Source organism: Malania oleifera, chromosome 4 (genome assembly GCF_029873635.1).
Source record: "Malania oleifera isolate guangnan ecotype guangnan chromosome 4, ASM2987363v1, whole genome shotgun sequence".
In the NCBI taxonomy this organism is placed as follows: Eukaryota; Viridiplantae; Streptophyta; class Magnoliopsida; order Santalales; family Ximeniaceae; genus Malania; species Malania oleifera.
Window position 1 is genome coordinate 92,502,536 of NC_080420.1, and position 22,197 is coordinate 92,524,732.

A 22,197-nucleotide genomic window follows, 5' to 3' on the forward strand; every position below is an offset into this window, starting at 1 on the left:
TCAATTCTTTCTGGGTGAAAAAGTATTTAAGACTCTTGTGATCCGTAAAGATCTCGCACTTTTTACTGTATAGGTAGTGCCTCTAGCTCTTTAACGCATACATTACTACTGCCAGCTCCAAGTCATGTGTCGAATAATTCTTCTCGTACTCTTTGAGTTGGCGAGAAGCGTATGCAATAACCTTTCCCTACTGCATCAATACACACCCAAGTCCTTTCTGAGATGCATCACTGTAGTTTACAAATCGACCATCCCCTGATGGAATGGTCAACATTGGGGCTGCGACTAGTTGCTAGTTCATTTCTTGGAAGCTCTGCTCACACTCACTAGTCCACTCAAACCTACTGTTCTTTCTCGTAAGCTATGTCAAAGGACCTAATAACCTGGAGAAACCCTTGACAAACTAGTGATAGTACCCTGCCAATCCCAAGAAACTTCTAATCTCATGCACGTTCTTCGGTCTCGCCTAATCAACTACTGCCTCTACTTTGCTTGGGTCCACTGAAATTCCTTACCTAGAGACTACATGTCCCAAAAATGCCACTTGTTCTAGCCAGAACTTGCATTTTTTGAATTTAGAAAATAACCTCTTCTCTCTGAGTACCTGAAGTACTAGTCTAAAATGAGCTTCATGCTTTGCAGGACTCCTTGAATATACTAGGATGTCGTCAATGAACACCACCACCAACTGATCTAAGTACTCATGGAGCACCCTATTCAACAGGTCCATAAATGCTGCAGGCGCATTCGTCAAGCCGAACGACTTAACCAAAAATTCGTAATGACCATATCGGGTTCGAAAAGTTATCTTCGATACATCCTCTGATTTCACCTTCAGCTGATGATACCCGGATCGCAGATCAATCTTATAGAAAACCTAAGTGCCCTTTAGTTGGTCAAATAGGTTGTCAATACGAGGTAATGGGTACTTATTCTTCACTGTCACCTTATTAATCTCCCTGTAGTCGATGCACATCCTCATCAACCCATCCTTTTTCTTTACGAACAACACCAGCGCTCCCCAGGGTGATATCTCGTTCTGATAAAACCTTTCTCCAGAAGTTCTTGTAATTGCTCCTTTAGCTCCTTTAGTTCAACCAGAGCCATTTTGTAAGGCGCCTTAGCAATCGGTGCCGTCCCTGGAGCTAAGTTAATGGAAAACTCCACCTCGCGATCAGGAAGCAATCCCAGTAAGTCCTTAGGAAATACATCAGAGAACTTCTTTATCACTGGGATATTCTCTAGCTTAGGTCCCTCCTTTAGTGCTTCTTTTACACATGCTAGGTACCCCCAGCAACCCTCTAGAAGTAACCTTCTTGCTTGCATTGCTGAAAGGGTTTGTGGTGTAGAGCGCACAAACGGCCAGATGAATTTAAATTCCTGCTCCCCTTTGGGTATGAACACTACCTCCTTCTTGTGGCAGTCGATACTCGCATAGCTAAATGCTAGCCAATCCATCCCCAAAATAATGTTGAATCCATGTATATCGAAAATAATTGAGCTAACAGGTAGCCTTCTTCCTTGAATTTCCACTGGGTGATCCCTAATCACCTTGTTACACACTACCACTGACCCCGTCGGTGTTATCATAGCTAACTCGGCATCTAACGGCTATGTTTCTACCCCGCATAGTTTAGTAAATCCTCGAGACACAAATGAGTGTGTTGCACTTGAGTCAAATGACACAATAACATTATTTGACATAATGGATATCATACCTGTCACCACATCGTCGGCATTCTCCGCATCTCCTGACGTCAGTGAGTACACCCGAGCTTGGGCGATGCCCCTCTAGTGACCACCTCGGGGTGCCTGGTTACCTCCCCCATACTGATGCTAAGGAGGTGCATAGTTCAATGTTGCATGACACTCTTGCGCCAGATGTCCAGCCCCACCACACTGGTAACAGCCAGCTGATCCAGGCCTACACTCACCCCAATGCCTCTTATGGCATCTGGGAGAGGTAGAATGCTAAGAATTCCCATTAGGGGCACAAGATCCCATCTCCCGTCATTGGCTCGTAAAATTACCAGGCTGCCTCCAAGAACTCTGACTGGTGCTAGACTAGAAACCCTGAGGCAAGGGCCTCTTTTTCTAGTTTGATGCCCTCTTTCCCTCCTGAATACTGGCCTCGATTGCCATGACCCTGTCCACCAGCTCAGATAAACTCCGAGTCAATAACGCCACCATTTGTGCGCGTACACCCTACCTAAGACCTCTCTCAAACATTCAAGTCTTTTTTGGCTCATTTGGGACCATGTGCGGAGCGAAATGGGATAGCTCCACAAACCTAGTCGCATACTACTACACAGTCATGGGCCCTTGGGTCAGATGCAGGAACTCCTCTACCTTCACCTCTTGGGTGGCAACAGGGAAGTATCTGTCAAAGAAAACCTCCCTGAAATAGCTCCAGGTAATAGATGCATGTCCTAGGCACTATTCCTCCACCAGCTTTGCCGATCTCAACCACCTTTTTGCTTCTCCCACCAATTTAAAGGTGGCCAACCACACCTTCTGTTCATCTGTGCACTCCAGCACACCCAATAGCTCCTCCATCTCCTGAACCCAATCTTCAACTGCAATCGGGTTCACTTCTCTTGAAAAAGCTGGCGGACTCGCCCGAGTAAACTATTGGAACGTGCAGCCCCTATCAACCAATAGCCGATCCTGCTCTCGGGAATCCCTCTGAGTCTCCTTCCTAGCTTGTTGTGCTATACTGCGTAGTATTGCCAAGGCATCAACGTCATCTTCACTGGAGGTATCCACATGATTATCCCCTCCAGCTATGATATCCTTTTCCATTAAATCCATCCCGAAGATAGGATAGAAACCGACTTAGAAATTCCACATTTATCATGGTTGATGCAAGTATGGAATGATGAAATAATATAACATTTGAGTTTGAAATTAAAGGGATAATTTACACAATTTTGCTACAAATTCGTCAAGGTATTAGCCTCTATCCATAACACTGACACTACGCACCTACTCAACCGACCTAACGTTCCCACTTACATTTCCAAGTTTCAGTCTCTTAACCTAGAAACGAAACCATTGATGGATTTACCATAGTTTTCCTGAAATTGTCATTCCAGGAAAAACACAGAAGACCGTCAACGAATCTCCACCTTTAAGCTTCTAGACTAAAACCTAACCTAACCTACCCATTTTTATTTTTAACTTATCTCAACCTATACACTAGTAATCATCCACTATCAAAGTCTGCAAAACCTAGCAAACCTAGGCTCTGATACCACCTGTAACGCCCCGACTCGCCACGTGGGCTCGAGGTGCTACTTTAGTAACATTTGTGTACCTGATACCTATTCATATTATAAATGCAACAGAAGTAAATAGAACATTCTCCATAATCCATTACCAGAGTTCTAAACTACCTTTATATACAATAGTTTCCAATTATCCATATTAAAACCCATTAAAATAGTACAAACAAAAAAACAACTCAATCCATACACCCCACGAACATACACTATACTTTTAACTCAGCCCCTCTAGTCTGCTATGCACGATCCCTAGTGTATCTAAAAAAGATGATTTGTGTGTCGGGGTGAGACACTTCTCAATAAGGAAGATTAAGTTAATATCAGTGTGTGGTCAGGATGCATTAAGTGTTTACAAAAAACATCCATCCTCCATTTAACCGAAAATAGCTATATTACATTGTACTCACTTTACACAGTTGAAAATACTCGTCTCCTTTCCATAGCATAAACAATTCAGTAAATAAGTAATATCATTTACATAAATCTATAGATATGCATAAAAGACACTCCTTGGGACTAAACACCATTTACTTCCCCCATGGTACAAGTTGTGCGGCCCGAAGGCTGAACTAAGTCCTGGGAGATCAACCCAAACAAAGTCAAAATCATCCATTTGCTAATTATGTCTGCAGGCATCCACAACCCAATTGCAGCTCTGATTGCCTTACCACTTCCTGGTCTGGACTTCCAGGGAAGGTACCACCTCTCTATAGGCTAATGGACTAAAACCACCCTACACTTCTATATAAAATAGTGTGGGGGCGCATAGAAAAATACTGAATCTTTAGCAACAGTACCATGCTCATAATACAATCGTTCCTCAGGGTTCCTAAAGCATATCATGCAATTTAAGTAATAAAAACTATAGTTCAAACTCATTTCGTATAAAACCTATCATATTATAAAACTCAGCCCTCGGCCGTTATATACAACTCGGATCACAGCCTCTAAATAAAATCTCAGCCCCCGGCCGTAATATAAAACTTGGCTCATAGCTGCTAAAATAAACCCCAGCCCCAGCCATCATATAAAACTTGGCCTATAGCCGTCATATCAAATCCCTATATTTTTTTACAAACAGTTCTAGTATTTTGCAAACATTCACAAACTCGGTTATATAATAACCTGCAAAATAATATTCGTCTACCACACAATTTTAGTATTTAAACGTAGTCCATAAATAATCAACAAGTACCTCATAATATATTTAATTGATAAGCAACCGTTCACTGTCCACATTAATCAAAATACCATATCATATATCCTAAGTTTGAAAAGTCCATTTTGAACGGTTGGTTTTCGAAATAACAATTGAAAACATAAATATACATACATACAAAGCCATCTGATTGGTTCAACTTTAATAAAATCATGACTTAACTTAATCCCCTTACTTGTTTATTGAGAAAGTTCCTACAATGCTCCTATATCCCACCCACGGCAACACGGGCTCCAAAACCCTAAAAACACATTTCCCGAGTTCAAATAACTCCACCCCAGAATAATAATCATTAAACATTTCCAGGCCCATACACCCCATTTAAATAGTTAAATGCTAGACAAATAGCTCATTTCTACCCTTTCCTCAACATTGGAGTGATGCCTGGAAAGTCCTAGTTCAAAAGTCTACTCTAGTAGACTCGTAGAGAAACGTCCCTAGATCCTCGTGGTAACTTCCAATCGTCGATTCGAGCGACGAAGCGAGAAATCGTAGAGAGAAGGGGTGGGGCGCGATTTAAAGAGAGAAAGAGAGAGAGAGAGAGAGAGAGAGAGAGAGAGAGAGAGAGAGAGAGAGAGAGAGAGAGAGAGAGAGAGAGAGAGAGAGAGAGAGAGAGAGAGAGAGATATTTTGATTTCTTAACCATGAAGTAACTAAAAATCTGTTTATAGGTCGTTGACTTGGCACAATTCATTGACGAAATGGTGTCTTCGTTGACGAACTGTAGAAGAACATTTGTTGACGAGAGAAGGGTTCGTCGACGAACCGTATGCCTAAAATTCCTCTCGGTATTACTTCGTCGACAATGCCTGAAATTCGTCGACAAGTCATAGAAGGACCTTTGTCGACAAAAACAGGGAATTCATCGACGAGTCCTGCTATTTGTCCTTCTAAAATTTTCCTTTCTTCTTTTCTTATTTATTTCTTTTATTTTTATGGGTTCAGGTTTCTACAAAACCAACCTTATAAGCATAAAAATTTTCCTAGTACACTTTTGATGTGGGACTGTGACATGCTTTTCCATTTGATCATGTCTTCATTAGAGTGTCTAACCATTTTGTGTAGAATCTAGCAACGGCAAGCAGCAGCAAGTAGTAGGAAGAGGAAGTGGCAGCGCAAGATGAAAAAAGTTTAGGATGCACGCGAGGGGAAGAAGGGGATATTTGGGAAGCTTTTTAGTGAAAGTTAAGAAACTGTCACTAATGCATTTTTCGTATAAATTTTTTATTTTAAAAAATGTTAACTAATCGTGACGAAATAGATCCATCACTACAAATAAACAGTAGTGACAAAATCTAATTCGTCACTAATATATAATAACTGAGACCTTTAGTGTCGGTTTTAAATCGTCATTAAAAGTAAACTATTAGTGATCAATCATTGTCATCACTACTAACTGGAAAACAATGACTAATATATTGACGCTAGGGTTAGGACAGGAAAACGTACGAACTTACTAGTCATGCACCAGAATTTGTCCCTAATAATAACGGATGTAAATTTCGTCACTAATAATATACTATTAGTGAAGGTTTTTGGTGCTTCATTAATACTTTCGTCACTAAAAAATAAAGTTTTTGTAGTGCTTGGAGTATAGATACTATTGCAATGGTGAATGAAAAATGGAAATATAGGATATAAATATTTAAACTTTACACTAAGTTTACTAACACATTTGTGACTAAATGGTGAATGAAAAATGGAAATATAGGATATAAATATTTAAACTTTACACTAAGTTTACTAACACATTTGTGATTTGAAATTATATATTAAGTGCAATAGAATAAAGGTTGTTGTATGTCTAAATACTACATAAGCTATTAAACATACAAAACTAGTAATGAAAAAGGAAGTTAAGAGTATGTTCATTTTACATGGATAATCATTTATTTATGTTGTATATTGAATTAAATCACATCTTCATCATATGAAGATGAACATTTAATAGTAGTATTAACTTTGAACGAGGCTTTGACCTAATGGTTCACCTCCTCATTCTCCTTTGTGGAGACAGAGGTTCAAGTCCTATTGTGGATACACTTGTTTTTTTGAGACATTATTTGTTGCTTTTGTGTGTATTTGTGATTGGGGTGGCTAGATAAATGATATTAGCCTACTCCTATGAGAGCCTTGTTCAAGCACATCTAAAAAAGAAAGAATAGTAACAATAACCTTCACATGTTTGCAATAACTAGTAACCCATATTGTTGTTATGACTTTAATCTTTGCCAATTTTGAATTGAGCTATATGCCAATTATAGGTTATGGATACTCAAATTTTATATTGCAAGAACTTATACTATTCATATAACTTAAAATATAGGCTATAAATATGTAAACTTTACACTACTATGACTAGTACTTCTATGAAAAACTTTGGGTTGTAGATACTTCAACTTTAGGTGAAATGATTTCTATTGTTGCAATGAGTTAAAAGTTAAGTTGTAGATACTCTAATTAACTTGCACTAAAGATACTTTAGCTAACTTGCACTAACTTGTATTATAGTCTTCATGCCCACTGAAAGAGATGGACCATTAATATGTTTTCTAGTGATTATTAAGTAGTTAGGATTTTTTATATATATTTATAAATGTGAATGGTGGCATTATATATAAGATTATCATATTATTTTTTATTTATAAAGTTGAGGTACTCTCTCTCTCTCTCTCTCTCTCTCTCTCTCTCTCTCTCTCTCACACACACACACACACACACACACACACACACACATTTAATGTTGGAGGGGTTTGACCGTAAACTGACAAACTAGAAGTCATAGACTTGTGCTTGTCTTTTTTAAATTAGACATTAATTAATTATAATCTTTGTTTAGAATTGCATATGATTGCATCTTTGTTCCTAAAAAATAAACTTAATTCTATCCAACATGTAATGAATATGTCAAACTACTAGATATGATGGTTAGTATATATCGATACATTTTGGATTGAATCCGACTTGAACTACCTCAACACAAGTGCCAACTAGCAATATGTATGAGATAATAGGTTTATAATGTTCAAAAAGGTCATTAAACTATTATTTTTCTAAGTGTTGTTAGATCAACTAATTTCTACCTATTTCTTTGTCTCTAAACTAACTAAGCTTAGATATAGGAATATGTAGTATTAGTCTACATAACTTGAATGGGGACGTTTGGGAGTCAGCGCCCTTGCACACTCATTCCTCAAACATAGCTAACTAGCCAATACATGATTACCTTCTCTAAACTTAATCAAACAAAATTCTTGATTTTCCATGTTTATTTAATTTTCAACCCTTAAATATTGAACATACCTACTATTGCGAAGTCTGTTTTCACCTCAAAAGTCTCCAAAGGACACCATTGTCTTGCTTTTGAGTTTTATTGTTGGATTGATTACACAAAAACATATTAAAAGACAAAATATAATAATCATGGAAATAAAAGTGTTGTTTATGGTATGACTTTTATACTTTGGATTTCATAAACAAAGAAGGAAGAAAAACATAAGGGGGGTTAGCACAACAGATACTCGTCGACGAGTGCCCTAACCTTGTTGACGAGTAGATCCCGAGAGCAAAAAAATCTCAAAGTTCTAGAGATACTGAGAGCAGAAAATGGGCTCATCGACAATGGAAATCCGATCCAAACATGGATCAAGTTAGAAATTCTGAAATCAATCCAAGAAAAAGAAAGAAATTTGGTGTTATAAACGTGATAAAAAGGGGCATGTGAAAACGAAGTGTCCGGATTGGGAGAAGGGAAATTCTAAGAAACATGAGGGTACTTCAAAATCTGTGAATGTTGTTCAAGAAGGAGGTTCAACGTGTAGTGATGGTGATGTTCTATCAGTTTTAGTGGGATTGGATAATCTAACGGACTCTTAGATACTTGACTCGGCATGTTCTTATCACATGACTCCGAACAAGGAGTGGTTTAGCACTTTCAAGTTAGTGAATTTTGGATCAGTTCTTATGGGTAATGATGCTTCTTGCAAGATCATTAGCATAGGAAATGTAAAGATAAAAATGTTTGATGGTGCTGTAAGAACATTGTGTAATGTAAGACATATACCAGAGTTGAGGAAGAGTTAGATATCACTCGGTATTTTGGATTGTAATGGTTTTAATTACAAGTCCAAAGGTGGAGTTCTGACGGTATGGAAAGGTAATTTGACTGTAATGAAAGGGTAGAAACTGGATGAGAATATCTACACATTGCAGGGAACTACCATTATAGGTGGAGCTGCAGCCATAGATGCTGAATCAGATGAGACCGTCTTGTGGCATATGTGCTTTGGGCATATGTGGGAACACGACATGAAGGAACTACACAAGAGGAAACTTTTGAAGGGCTTGAAATCATGTCAATTGGAATTTTGCAAGATTTGCGTTCTTGGAAAACAGAATAGGGCAAAGTTCAAATCAGCTATACACAAGACAAAGGGTATTCTTGATTATATGCATTCATATGTTTGGGGCCCGGTTAGAGTTGAATCAAAGGGTGGACATGTGTATTATGTGAGTTTTATTGATGATTACTTACGGAAGGTCTGAGTTTACTTCATGTGTCACAAATCAGATACATTTGCCAGGTTTAAGATTTGGAAGGCTGAAGTGGACAACTAGATGGGGAGGAGAATCAAATACTTAAGGTCGGATAATGGGACCGAGTACACTGATTCTTGGTTTATGGAGTTTTGTGCAGAGCGGTGCATCAAGAGACACTTTACAATTTGCCAGACACCTCAGCAAAATGGTGCAAAAGAACGGATGAACCGAACTCTTTCTAAAAAGATTCGGTGTCTCAGGATTAATATAGGACTACTGAAGAACTTTTGGGTTGAGGCAGTGAGTATGACTTGTTTTCTCATAAACTGATCACTAATGGCATCACTAGAGGGTAGAGTGGCAGAAGAGGTTTGGATGGGAAATGCAATATATTACTCCAGAGTGAAGGTATTTGGGTGTCCAGCCTATGTTCACGTATCTAGTGAAGAGAGGTTCAAGCTTAACCCAAAGTCTTGTCGTTGCATATTTTTAGGATATCCAAAGGGTGTAAAGGGGTACAAGCTATGGGATCCAGTGGCAAACAAGGTGGTGATGAGTAGGGATGTAGTTTTTGATGAGAAATCTATGGTGAAGCGTACTCAAGAGTGTGATGAACGAAAAAAGGAGCTAGAAAGCTAAGGCAGTGATGAACATGTTGTGCAGGTGGAGTTGGAAGCTTAGGGTAACGATAATGATCATGGTCTTATGGTTGTAGGGAGCTCTAACTCGAGAAACTAGCAAGTCGATGATATTCCTATACGAAGATCCAGACGCACTATCAGGCCTCCACCAAGGTATGGATTTGAAGAGTTAGTATCTTATGCTTTCCTTACTAGTTGCAACAATCCAACTACATTTCAAGAGGTAGTGCATGGCCAGAAGAAAGATAGGTGGATGAGTGCGATGATTGAGGAGATGGAATCACTACATAAGAACAAAACTTGGGATTTGGTGGAGCTTTCAGATGGGAAGAGACTGATAGTTTGCAAATGGGTATATAGGAAGGAGGAGGCAATTTCAAAAAAGGAAGGAGAGAAATTCAAGGTACGGTTGGTGGCAAAAGGATACTCACAGAATAAGGGGATAGATTATAATAAGATCTTTTCTCCCATGGTCCGACATACTTCTATCATAATTGTGTTAGGGTTGGTAACCCATTATGATTTTCATTTGGAACAAATGGATGTGAAGACGACGTTTCTTCACTGCGACTTAAAGGAACGAATCTACATGGTATAGCCGAAGGGATTCATTGAACCGAGAAGAAAATTTAGTTTGCAGGATGAAGAAATCTCTTTATAGGCTGAAACAGTCTCTAAGGCAATAGTATAAACGGTTTGATACTTACATGATCAAGATTGGCTACAAAAGGTGTGAGTATGATTAATGTGTATATGTGAACAAGCTTGAGGATGATTCTCTTATTTTCTTGTTATTGTATGTCGATGACATGTTGATAGCTACAAAAGCTTTAATTGAGGTGAATCAGTTAAAGGACCTGTTGTATAAGGAATTTGACATAAAGGATCTTGGCTCGGCCAAGAAAATACTTGGGATGAAGATTTGCTAGGATAGAATTGCAAGGAGGTTATGGCTATCTCAGGGTGGTTATATACAAAAGGTGTTGAGAGGTTTAGCATGACTGATGCAAGACCGGTGTATACACCTTTAGCGAATCATTTTTAGTTGTTTACTGCAGGTTGCCCAAGTATGGATAAGGAAATTTGGGACATGTCAAAGGTACCTTATGCTAGTGTTGTAAGGAGTTTAATGTATGCCATGGTGTGTACGAGGCTAGATTTGGCTCATGTTGTGAGTGTGGTAAGTAAGTTTCTCTCTAATTCAGGAAGGCAGTATTGGAAAGCCATCAAATGGATACTCAAATACTTACGGGGTACATCGGGATATGATATCATGTTTAGCAAGTAAAAGGGTTGTCCTTCAGTTATGAGATTTGTAGATGCTGATTATGCTAGAGATATGGATAACAGAAGGTCTACAACGAGATATGTATTTACCCTTGTAGGAGGACCGGTATGTTGGAGATCCATGGTACAGTCTCTGGTAATATTATCTATGATTGAGGAGGAATATATAGCAATTGCTGAAGCTACAAAGGAAGCCTTATGGCTTATTAGTTTAGTCAAAGAGCTGGGGTTATAACAAGATGAAGTGGTGCTGCATTGTGATAGTCAGAGTGCCATTTACTTGGCGAAGAATCAGATATACCATGCTAAAACGAAGCACATTGATGTGAGGTTCCACAGGGTTCAAGAATTGATTGCTTCAGGTGAGCTTGTAATGGAGAAGGTTCACAGGTTTGAAAATGCAGTGAATATTTTGAAGAAATCAGTTACTTTTGAAAAGTTCAAGCATTGCTTGGACTTACTCTATGTCTCCAATTGATAAAAGGAATACAAACCCAACCGAGCAGTTAAAGTTCCAGGTGGAGCAATTAGATATGTTTTCTGGGATTCTCCTAAGGGGCGTATAACCACCAAGGCCGGTGCAGATTCTTGTTTATGGTGTGCCTCTTATACTTTGGATTTCATAAACAAAGAAGGAAGAAACACATAAGGGGGGGGGGGGGGGGGTAGCACAATAGAGACTTGTTGACGAGTACCCTGACCTTGTCGATGAGTAGATCCCGAGAGCAAAAAAATCTCAGAGTTCTGGAGATACCGAGAGCAAAAAATGGGTTCATCAACAAATTTCTTGTTCTCATCGACAAATGCACCTGGGCTGCAAGCAGTTTTTTGAATTTTAAATTGAATGTTGGGGTGGTTGGGTAATTGGAGGGGTTTTTTGAGGGACTGTTATATATGTCATTTTGGGTATATATTGATACAGAGAGTGATCATTTGAGAAGTGTGTTGTGTACTTTGAGATTTCCTTAGTGAAATTTTTGTGCTATTGCTTCCATGGATGTAGGTTTTGTCAAACCACATAAATCTTGTTGTTGTTCTTATTGTTTATCATTTTACGATTGAGTTTCATTTACTTGTTGTATTTACTCCGCCGTGTTTCCTATTCATCCCATCCATATCACAAATAGAGAGTGTCAATATCATACAAAAAGTACAGCATAATAGGGCTAATGCACATATATGAAAAAAAGTTAAAATAGAGGATAGATGCAAAATGTGATGCAATGCATACAAAAACAAGTTCAAAAGCTAGACACAACATTTTCAAGATTTTTTTTTAAAATTTTTTTGACCATTTTGTTGATTCTTTTTAACTAAATGAGAATAATAATGAACATTTAAGAAAATCTAGACACTTTTGTTAATTTTTCATAACAATAATAAACTACCATAACTGACAACTACTACATACAATAATAGTGAGCATGCATTTACAAGTATATGCACACATACCCACCTACTAGAGATACATATCCACATCAAAACTCACTCATACATACTCATAAGCACACTCTACCACATGCATGCTTGCATACATATGTATGCAAAATTACATCCATGCATATACACCTACTCACACACATATGTATACATGTGATGCATGTGTTCACATTCACTAGTTATGTAAACTCACATACATCTATATTGAAAATTGAAAAATCCACATACATATGCACGCACACCCAAGCTCATATCCATGCACTCTCCAACATGTATATCAAAACTCTCAACATGCATGCTTACACATTCACATACATCCACGCACTTAGGCTCACATCTATACACTTCTATATATGCATATCTAAGCTCTTATAATGCATACTCACACATTCACATAGACAGACACATATACATATTCCCACATATGTATGCGCACATCTTCATTTATCTATATGCATGTGATATACGTTCATACATACACATAATTGTATACATCTATTCATATGCATTTTCATATACATGCCTATGTTCATGCATCTTGCCATTTACTTTGAAACTCCATATGCATTCACTCATCTACCCAACACACATAGTTATAAAAGGTATGCGCTCATGGATGTATCTATACACTTCTATATATGCATATCTAAGCTCTTATAATGTATACTCACACATTCACATAGACAGACACATATACATATTCCCACATATGTATGCGCACATCTTCATTTATCTATATGCATGTGATATACGTTCATACATACACATAATTGTATACATCTATTCATATGCATCTTCATATACATGCGTATGTTCATGCATCTTGCCATTTACTTTTAAACTCCATATGCATTCACTCATCTACCCAACACACATAGTTATAAAAGGTATGCGCTCATGGATGTATCTATACACTTCTATATATGCATATCTAAACTCTTATAATGCATACTCACTCATTCACATACACAGACACATATACATATTCCCACATATGTATGCACATATCTTCATTTACCTATATGCATGTGATATATAAGTTCATACATACACATAATTGTATACATCTATTCGTATGCATCTTCATATACATGCCTATGTTCATGCATTTGGCCATTTACTTTTAAAGTCCATATACATTCACTCATGTACCCAACACACAATTATAAAAGTATGCACTTATGGATGTATCTATACACTTCTATATATGCATTTCTAAACTCTTATAATGCATACTCACACATTCACATACACAGACACATATACATATTTCCACATATCTATGCACACATCTTCATTTACCTATATGCATGTGATATACATTCATACATAGACATAATTGTATACATCTATTCATATGCATCTTCACATACATGCCTATGTTCATGCATCTTGCCATTTACTTTTAAACCCCATATGCATTCACTCATGTACCCAACACACACAGCTATGAAAGTATGCACTCATGGATGTACATGCATTCACTATGCTCATGCATACAAAATCCCCTCCACACACATGTGGACATACAGACACATACATCTGCATATGCACATACATTCACTCATGCAAAATCATGCATGTACATGTTTACACACTATATATGCTCATGCATACATTCGTACACCTTGTCCTCCTTTGAAACTTTGGCTTCAAATCATCTCCCTATATGTCATGCATTTTTCTTCAAGTTTGAGTTATGGCTCATATTTTCATAAGGGTTCTTCACTTAAAATCTACTAAAAGTATGGGATTTCCATGCGAAGGCCTTGGTGCACAAGGAGGGTTGACAGTCCCTTGAGCCCTCGATGTGTGAAACGTCTTCAATAAGAAAGACCTAGTGAGGAAGCATTGCGGTGGGCGCACACACACTAATAGAGACCATGTGTTGTGCACAAGAATATAAAATACAACACTCAAATAACAAACTTTAAATTACATTATTAGATATGAGCTCCTAAAATTTTGTCACATGTCCTTTATATTTTGAACAGTACATATAAAAATTTATTTTCATATATTTTTTAATAATTATAAAATCCAGCGATCTCTTGACTTGATTGACATCTAACCTATCCTTTCTCATCACATTGTGATGGATTCCACTCATATAATTTGCTTAAAGCAAATGTTTTATAAATTAAATGAATGAGATTTACTAATACATGACGAGTATATGAGTATTATATCCACAATTAAGAATTACTTTACCTTATATTTGGAAGAGGTTTCATATTTGAATTTACATGGATTTGAACAAAATAAAATATAAAATTACATTAAATTTTCTTCAAATCCATCCAAACTCAAAACTAAGGTCCAAAATTTAATATAATTTTATATTTCATTTTGTTCAAATCCATATAAATTCAAACCCAAAATTTCTTCCAAATATAAGGTAAAGTAATTCCTAAATGCGGATATAATACTCATGTACTCGCCATGTAATAGTAAATCTCATTCATTTAATTTATAAAACATCTACTTCAAGCAAATTAAAAAATCCATGCCCTCAACTATAGTGCATTAAACTATACTTAATTTTTTTTTAATTTATCAAAAAATATGAACTAAATCTCACTAGTTACAAATATGCAAAAAATTAATACTAGTTTATATACAACCGATCAACGACATAAGATAAATTTGCATGAATAATATATATTTTATATATTTATAAAATATAAATTTGTTTCTTGGACTAATAAGATTATAAATTAAAAACTAAAATGATAACCGGCATAATAATAATAATTACAAATTGAAATTGAATCCAAAAAATAAAATTAACCAATTTTTTCATCCCACAATTTAATTTAATTTTTTTTAAATTAAATTTATTTTTTAGAAAAAAATATATCAATATGTGCTTTTTTAAAACTTTAAAAATTTCTTGGATGTTTCATGAGATTAAATTTTGGAACTTTTTATGACCTGAAGAAATATAAATGTGTTTTGTTCTTATGTCCAGAGACCTACCTATCATGCAGAGCCAATAAATAAAACCCTCCCTAAAAGGCGAAAACCAGGATTGTCTGCATTCACATTTCACACTGGCTTTACAGTGTGAGACTCTCTCTCTCTCTCTGTGATATTATTATATAGAGGGGCGGGGTGGTGGGGGTCATTTCATTTTCGCACAGAGTACTACATTTTCTATGCTCTGGAGCTTCTGGGGAATCCAGAGAAAGACTTTTTTCGCATAGCCTTTTCCCTTTTTGTTTGATTTTTTTTTTTAATTTTGTGCTCTTCTATCTTCCCTTCCCTTTTTAACTCCATCGAATTCTGTTAAAAACCCACTAAATCCCTTTCTTCCCCAACTTTCTTCCTACTTTTCCCCTCTCTTTCTCTCTGTTCACTTAATTTTGGCCTCTTCTGCTCCCGCCGCCGCCGCCCCGACCACTCTTTATCTCCAGTCATCATGGATGTTAATGTTGCAGTAAGCTCCTCTCTCTCTCTCTCTCTCTCTCTCTCTCTCTCTCTCTCTCAACTGATAAATTTTTCTTGGGGAAATTTACAGAAGGAGTGCAAGAGGAGCGGCCAAATCCCGGCATTTGGGAACTGGGATTACGCCAACGATCTCCCCATCACTCAGTATTTCGAGTCTGCGAGGCAGGCCGGCCTGCTCCGCTACAGCTCTTCCTCCGGCGAATGCGATCTTTACGGCGCCTCCACCGGTCACTACGTCGATTCTGACATCAAGAAGCCTCCTCTCTCCTCTGTTTTTCCACCCAGAAAGGTTCCTCTCTCTCTCTCTCTCTCTCTCTTCTTTTGGAGGAATATAATGGGGGTGTTTGGCTGCCGAGAAAAATGGAAGAGCTCAAATACAGACGTTTTGTTTGGTTCATTTCTTTTGAATTTCCTTCCGTTTCGGGAACGAAACTGCAAAAGCAGGGGAGACGACATGACACCACCACCTTCACTGGATAATTCTTTCTTTCTTTAAGAGTGTTCATTTGACACCACTTAAATCTTAATAAAGTTTAAGAAAAATTTTATCCTAGTTTGCTCAAGTCCTCTTTAGTATTTTACCCAGAAAAAAGTTCATACTTAGATAACATTCTACTTTTGTTTTGCAAATTAGCAGGAAAAAATGGTTTTACAGATTTTGATTCTTGAATTTTGCATGAGATCACAAAGCTTAAAATGATAATTTTTTTTTGAAAACGATTCCAAGAGTCGAGAATATTCCAACATATTTAAAGGAAGAAGATTGTCCTCAGATCATGCAACTGATGCAAGTAGTCAAATCGAGGAGTAAAATTAAAGGGACGAGTAAACAATTAATTAGATTAGAGGATAGATGCATACAGCTGGTTTTTGCTTTCTGGAGATTTACTAAATTGCAAATCATTCCCTTAATCTTTAATTTTAAAATTTTTTATTATTAATCACGTGATAAACACATGATCATATTTTGTGAAATTATCTTTTTACCCGCGCAAGGTAAATATTTGGGGGGGGGGGGGGGATAGTAATTTTACAAAAATTAAGGGCCAAACAAAATGATGAATGTGATTATTATGATATGTTTGCTTTTGTTCTGGTGATGATGAGAAAATAATGATGGGGGGTTTGACATACTAATGGTGGCGTTAACAGACAAGGGGGAGAGAGAGAGAGAGAGAGAGAAGAAATCCGCAAGTGAAGGAGCAGAAGAAGCAAGGGAAGGTGTGTGACGTGACGGAGCCGCCAAGCAAACGTCCCACGCCCCAAAAGCTGCCCCACGTCCGCGCCCACACCCGCACCGCCCACCCTAAAGCTAAACCACCGCCACCGCCGCCGTCTGCTGCCGCCAAGCCTCCCAAGGCTGTCGACGAAGATCTCTACAAAATCCCTCCCGAGCTCCTCGGCACTTCTAAGCGGGTGCGCCCTTCCCTTCCCTTCCCTTCTCTTCTCTTCTCTCCGTTCATTTTTGATTTGTTTATTCTTCTGTGCGTATTTTTATTTATTTATTATTGTTAAAGCAAAACCATTATTACTCTTCAATTTAAGTAAAAGAATGTTCACTTTTTTCGTGATTTCAAAAATTTATGAGCTTTTTAAATTAAAAAATTAGACTTGTGGACCTTCTCTAATTTTAATGTAAAAATAAGACTTTTTAAAATATATATAAAGAAAAACAAACAAAGAAAACCCATCAAGCGTCTAAGATAGTCTGAAAATTTTAAGATATTAAGAGTTGTTCTATGAAATATTAGAATTGGAAAAATATTTATACTATGTTTGGATAATTTTTAGTTTTGAATTTAATTAGATTTAATATAAAATTATATTAAAATTTATTTAAATCTATTCAAATCTAAATCTAAGATTTTAAATGAATGCTCCCAAACACAATATTGGAGTCACATATAATGACGTTATAGACCCAATTGTAGAGTTCTACCCAATTCATTACTACCGGTCATGGGCAACTTGTATGTGCGTGCTCTTCCGTTTGTTTAAACTTTTAAAAGGTTATAAAGAAAATAATAAAAAACTAAATAGTATAAGGACATTTTGGATAGTTGTAGATAGTTATAAGGTAATATGGATAAATTTGACATAATTATAAAAATATTTTTAAAAAATTGTGGGTAGTTAAAAGAGTATTTTGGAATATTTATTGATAATTACAGGGATAAATTTGATATTTTTGAAAGATGATACCGGATTGGGGAATTCCCTTTATATAATAGCATAGTTGTGAGGGTGGAGGATGCTGATCCGTAGGTTTGGTGTTGCACCAGAGGGTCCGAAGGACTCGTTGGTGGTTGAAGTTTTAATGTAATAAAACAAAAAAAAAAGAAAAAAGAAAAAAAAGAAAGGTTAACACTTTATTTTTGTGTTTTTGTCAAATTTTAGAAGATTATATTAAACTTTAAAATTTTAAAAGCTTTAGTTTTGTTAAATTCCAAAGGGTCAGTATATTTTGCATTCTAACTTTTACATTGTCCTTACTATTGCTATTGCCATTGCTATTGTAATTATTATTGTTATTATTGAGGTGAGTGGTGAGTGGGGAGTGTCTCACGCCTTGAAAACAACCACATGAACATTATTGCTATGGTGAAAATTTCAACTCTTGACTTCCATTTTTCCACACCCATCTGTCACACACCCAGCAGTGATTGGTGATGGTCGCGCACTATTTTTTTTTCTTCATCAGAAATTAACCTTTCCATAAGATCTGAACTTCTTCCTCAATATTGGAGAATTAGTTTTAACCTTTCTTTATGGATGTGATGCCACTTGACTTAATTTCATGTGTTGAGTGTTGACTTGTTAAACTGATAAAAGGAAACCATGAACAGAGTCTAATCATTTTGATACATATTTTTAAAAAGTTAGGGGAACTATTACTTTCATTTTTTTGTTAAAAAAAAAAAATTATGTTTAAGCTTTATGCCATCTAAAATTACTTTCAAAAGCAACTAACTAATTATGATTGAATTTAATTCTGTCTATAAATGTTATGTTTTACTCTTAGAAAGTAAATATATTTTTGTCTAGTAAATGATTCACACTGTTGTACTTTTATATTTGTTGTATAAATATGAAAAAGTGAGCTTGTTAACGATACATGTTTAGGAGGTAATTCATGGTGTGCCAAAGGCATTGTGGAAATCCAATTGAGTGCCCTTTAAAGGATAGGCTAGCATAAGATTTACATGAGAGTGTGTTGATTTGATTTACATGTAAAGGTCATACATATCTTGTGTTACTCCTATAAAATTTGGTTGTTGATGTACCTGGATAAACGATGGCTTTGGTTGGAAGAATTGAGAGAACCTATATATTCAGAGATTGTAGGACTATTGGAGTGGATGTAGGACTGTAGAATGGGTAGACCAAATGACCATACATTATTTATGTGAGGACCAGCTTATCAAGTTTTTATCCGGGAAGACATAATAGCCATGGTGGCTCTCTTGTCATCGGCATCACTGGCCTAATTGACACTGGAGAATGCTATGAGATCAAAATTACTTAAAGACTGAAGAAAAAGACCACGATGCCAACCTACTAGGTATAGGTGAGACATTGAGTGTATTGATGGACATTATTAGACGTGATATATTTCTAGGGCCAACAATTGATGCTGCATGCTAGGATGTTCATGGAAGCACTTAGCAGCTAGGAAAGCTTTTTGTGTAATTTATGCCTTTGGCAGACTGTTTGGCATGATACACCCATTTTCAGTGAATGATGTTTTGAGAAGGTGAGTGCCAATTTTGAGGTGTCGTATTCTTATCGCATAGCTGTCCACCAATGGGGGGGATAGTGTTTGTCCTTAGTGTGACTAGTAGGCCCCAAAATCGAATTTCTAAAAGGAGAGATGGGATATTTGGAGGCTTGAAACACTCATTGTTTAAAAGAGTTAGTCTTGGATGGTTGGGTGGTGAGTGGAGGGTTGCCATCAGTTGGTACGAGTGATATTGAGAAGGGAATTGATATGGAAAAATTGAACTGCAATGAGAGAGGAGGTATGGGTAAGTGTTGAGAAGGGGAAAAGGAAGAAGCTAAGGCCTGAGGTTCAAGTGAAAGGGGTAGAAATATTAGGTGAGGATTGTGGCTGAGGTGTTGGAATGAGACAAGGTGTGGGAAATATTAGGAACTGAGGTGTGTGGACAAGATAGAAGATGTGTAAAACCATGATTTTGAAGGAAAGTGGAGATGGGTCAATATTCACACCACCCCAATTAATTTGAAGGCATTTTGATTTTATTGTCTAATTGTGTTTGGATAAATTATCGGCCAATCTGGTACAGACTTAACATTTTTGGTTGTGTTTTAGAGTTCAAATGTCATCTGCAAAACCCAGGCTTGTCATTGTGACGAACTCCATGCAATTGAAGCTTTGTGACAGTCGATGATATCAGCCAAAGTCGGCTGGTTGAGGGAGGATAGTGACCAACCTTCAAAATAGCTGGTCTTGCCACAGCTAGGCAATGTATTTTGGGTTCACTTTTAGTTAACCTTTAAGGTCAGGCTTCGCGATTCCAACACAATGGGTACTTGGACCAATGGTTGGTTTGGTGATAATAGTAATAATAATTTTGACTACTGAGTTGAAAGTTTCAATCATACAGAACTTGCTTATCATTTGAGGCTGGCTTACTTAAGATGCGTTCGAGAGTGGATTTCGAATCTTGAATTTAAATTTGTGCAGAGCTGAATGAAACTCAAATCACGCGTTCTCCATTAGTCTCCAAATTTAATGAGCGCATTGGAGATAAAATTATTTCTCATGACACCATTTGGGTCCAAAACTTGGTTAATGAAACATTTTCTTATGGGTTTCTTATAATTTTTCATGGGATTTATGTTATAATACATAAAAGTCTTTTGCTTATCTAAATTATTTTAAAGCGAACGCAACTGTTGAAGACTTTCTCCTCGATGTTGATTACTTTGTTCATACCTTTAAATTTGAATTTGATTTTAAATTCTTGTAATTTTTGATTTTTGCACAGAAGAAAATGCTGGGGATCATCTCAAGATGTTTGGTGCCAAGTTGCTCAGTGTGAGAAGCCACTGCAATGGGATTATATGTAATATGTATATGAAGATATATGTAAGACTCCTTTAATCAATGCATGCAAATTAATTTTCTTCCAACCTTTGAGCCACATATGGCCCCCTCCCCAATTTTGTTGCCAAATTACTTGTAGGACTGAGGTATGTTGAAACACAAGCATCCTCCTCCAATACTTTCTTCTGAAAGGGTTAAAAAGGTAAATATAAAGAAAAGATTATTTTACCTCTCGATAATGTGCGGATTACTAAAGTTGACGAGTGATTGCATGAAGTCTTGAATTTGATTTTCTATGGGAATATCTTGAACTAATTTATGCTAGTTGTCATGCTTGGCGAGCCCCTATCGTTTTTAAAAGAAGAAAAAAATCATTCGGCATATTTAAATGAGGAATTTTTTTATAATATAATAATTGCTATAACATGCAGAACGAGAGTTTAATACCTCAATTGAATGGCAACCAAGAGAGATAAAATTTGTGAGAGATGTACGTTTACGAAGTTCAGTAAAATTGTCACTAACTTGTAATCTATTTAGGTTTGAAAACCAAATTATGTCTACATTCATGAAAAAGGAATTTCTCAACTTGCATAACTGGAGTTGAGTGCGAGTCACAGGCTACGCAAGATAAGTACTAGTAGCCTCAATCTCCACAACCATTTCATGTTGTATGTATATATATTAACCTTGTATTACGGCAAATTCATGCTACTTTCTGTTGTTGAATTATCTCCCACTCTAATGTTGAATTGTTTCGTAATCATCTTGTATCTTGGTCAAGTTTATGAAGTTCATCCAATTTCAAGAAATCATAGAGGGCGTGCTATTATCGCTTCTCTTAGCTCAATCAAATTCATTTCAATTATTTTTTATCTTGAAAAATTTACATTTTTTAAGACACCGATTCTACTTATCACTTTCTCGATATTTGTCAAGCATGCAAGGTTTCTCTCAATTGACAATCTATTCTCAGTTTTTCTAAAAAATTCATTTAAATAGTATCCGGTAACATGAATTTCAGACCTTAAATTTTGAATCATATAAAATTCGATAAAAGCCGTTTCATCTAAATCCAAAAAAATCTAAATACAAAGTTTAAACTCCAAGCTTTCAAATAAGGATTAAACTCTATTTGAAATTAAATAAATATATTACTTAAATTTATTAACTTGCAGTGTTGCATTTGAAGTGTGTACTAGCTATACAAATATAGAAGCCACCACAAGAGTTCATTTAAAAATCAGTCGTCTAGCTTATAAACAAATCC

At 36.5% G+C, this 22,197-nt stretch overlaps 1 protein-coding gene across 2 annotated transcripts; it reads left to right on the forward strand.

Moving 5' to 3' along the window:
- Positions 1-15,381: 15,381 nt before the first annotated feature.
- On the forward strand, positions 15,382-21,013 carry LOC131152968 (formin-like protein 2). 2 transcript variants are annotated; one of them, XM_058104952.1, is made up of 4 exons: positions 15,382-15,848; positions 15,930-16,148; positions 17,012-17,275; positions 20,869-21,013. In XM_058104952.1, exons 1-4 carry the CDS (start codon positions 15,831-15,833, stop codon positions 20,920-20,922), a joined length of 555 nt encoding a protein of 184 aa, XP_057960935.1. In that variant the 5' UTR covers positions 15,382-15,830; the 3' UTR covers positions 20,923-21,013. The 2 variants fall into 2 exon arrangements, with proteins under 2 accessions (XP_057960935.1, XP_057960934.1); XM_058104951.1 differs by having other exon boundaries at positions 15,536-15,848; positions 17,012-21,013.
- The last annotated feature ends 1,184 nt before the right edge of the window (positions 21,014-22,197 follow it).

What these genes read in the sequence shown, in the direction of transcription:
- LOC131152968 (XM_058104951.1), top strand. An exon ending in CTGTTTTTCCACCCAGAAAG is followed by an intron (nt 16,149 to 17,011) that starts GTTCCTCTCTCT and finishes TGGCGTTAACAG; the next exon opens with ACAAGGGGGAGAGAGAGAGA.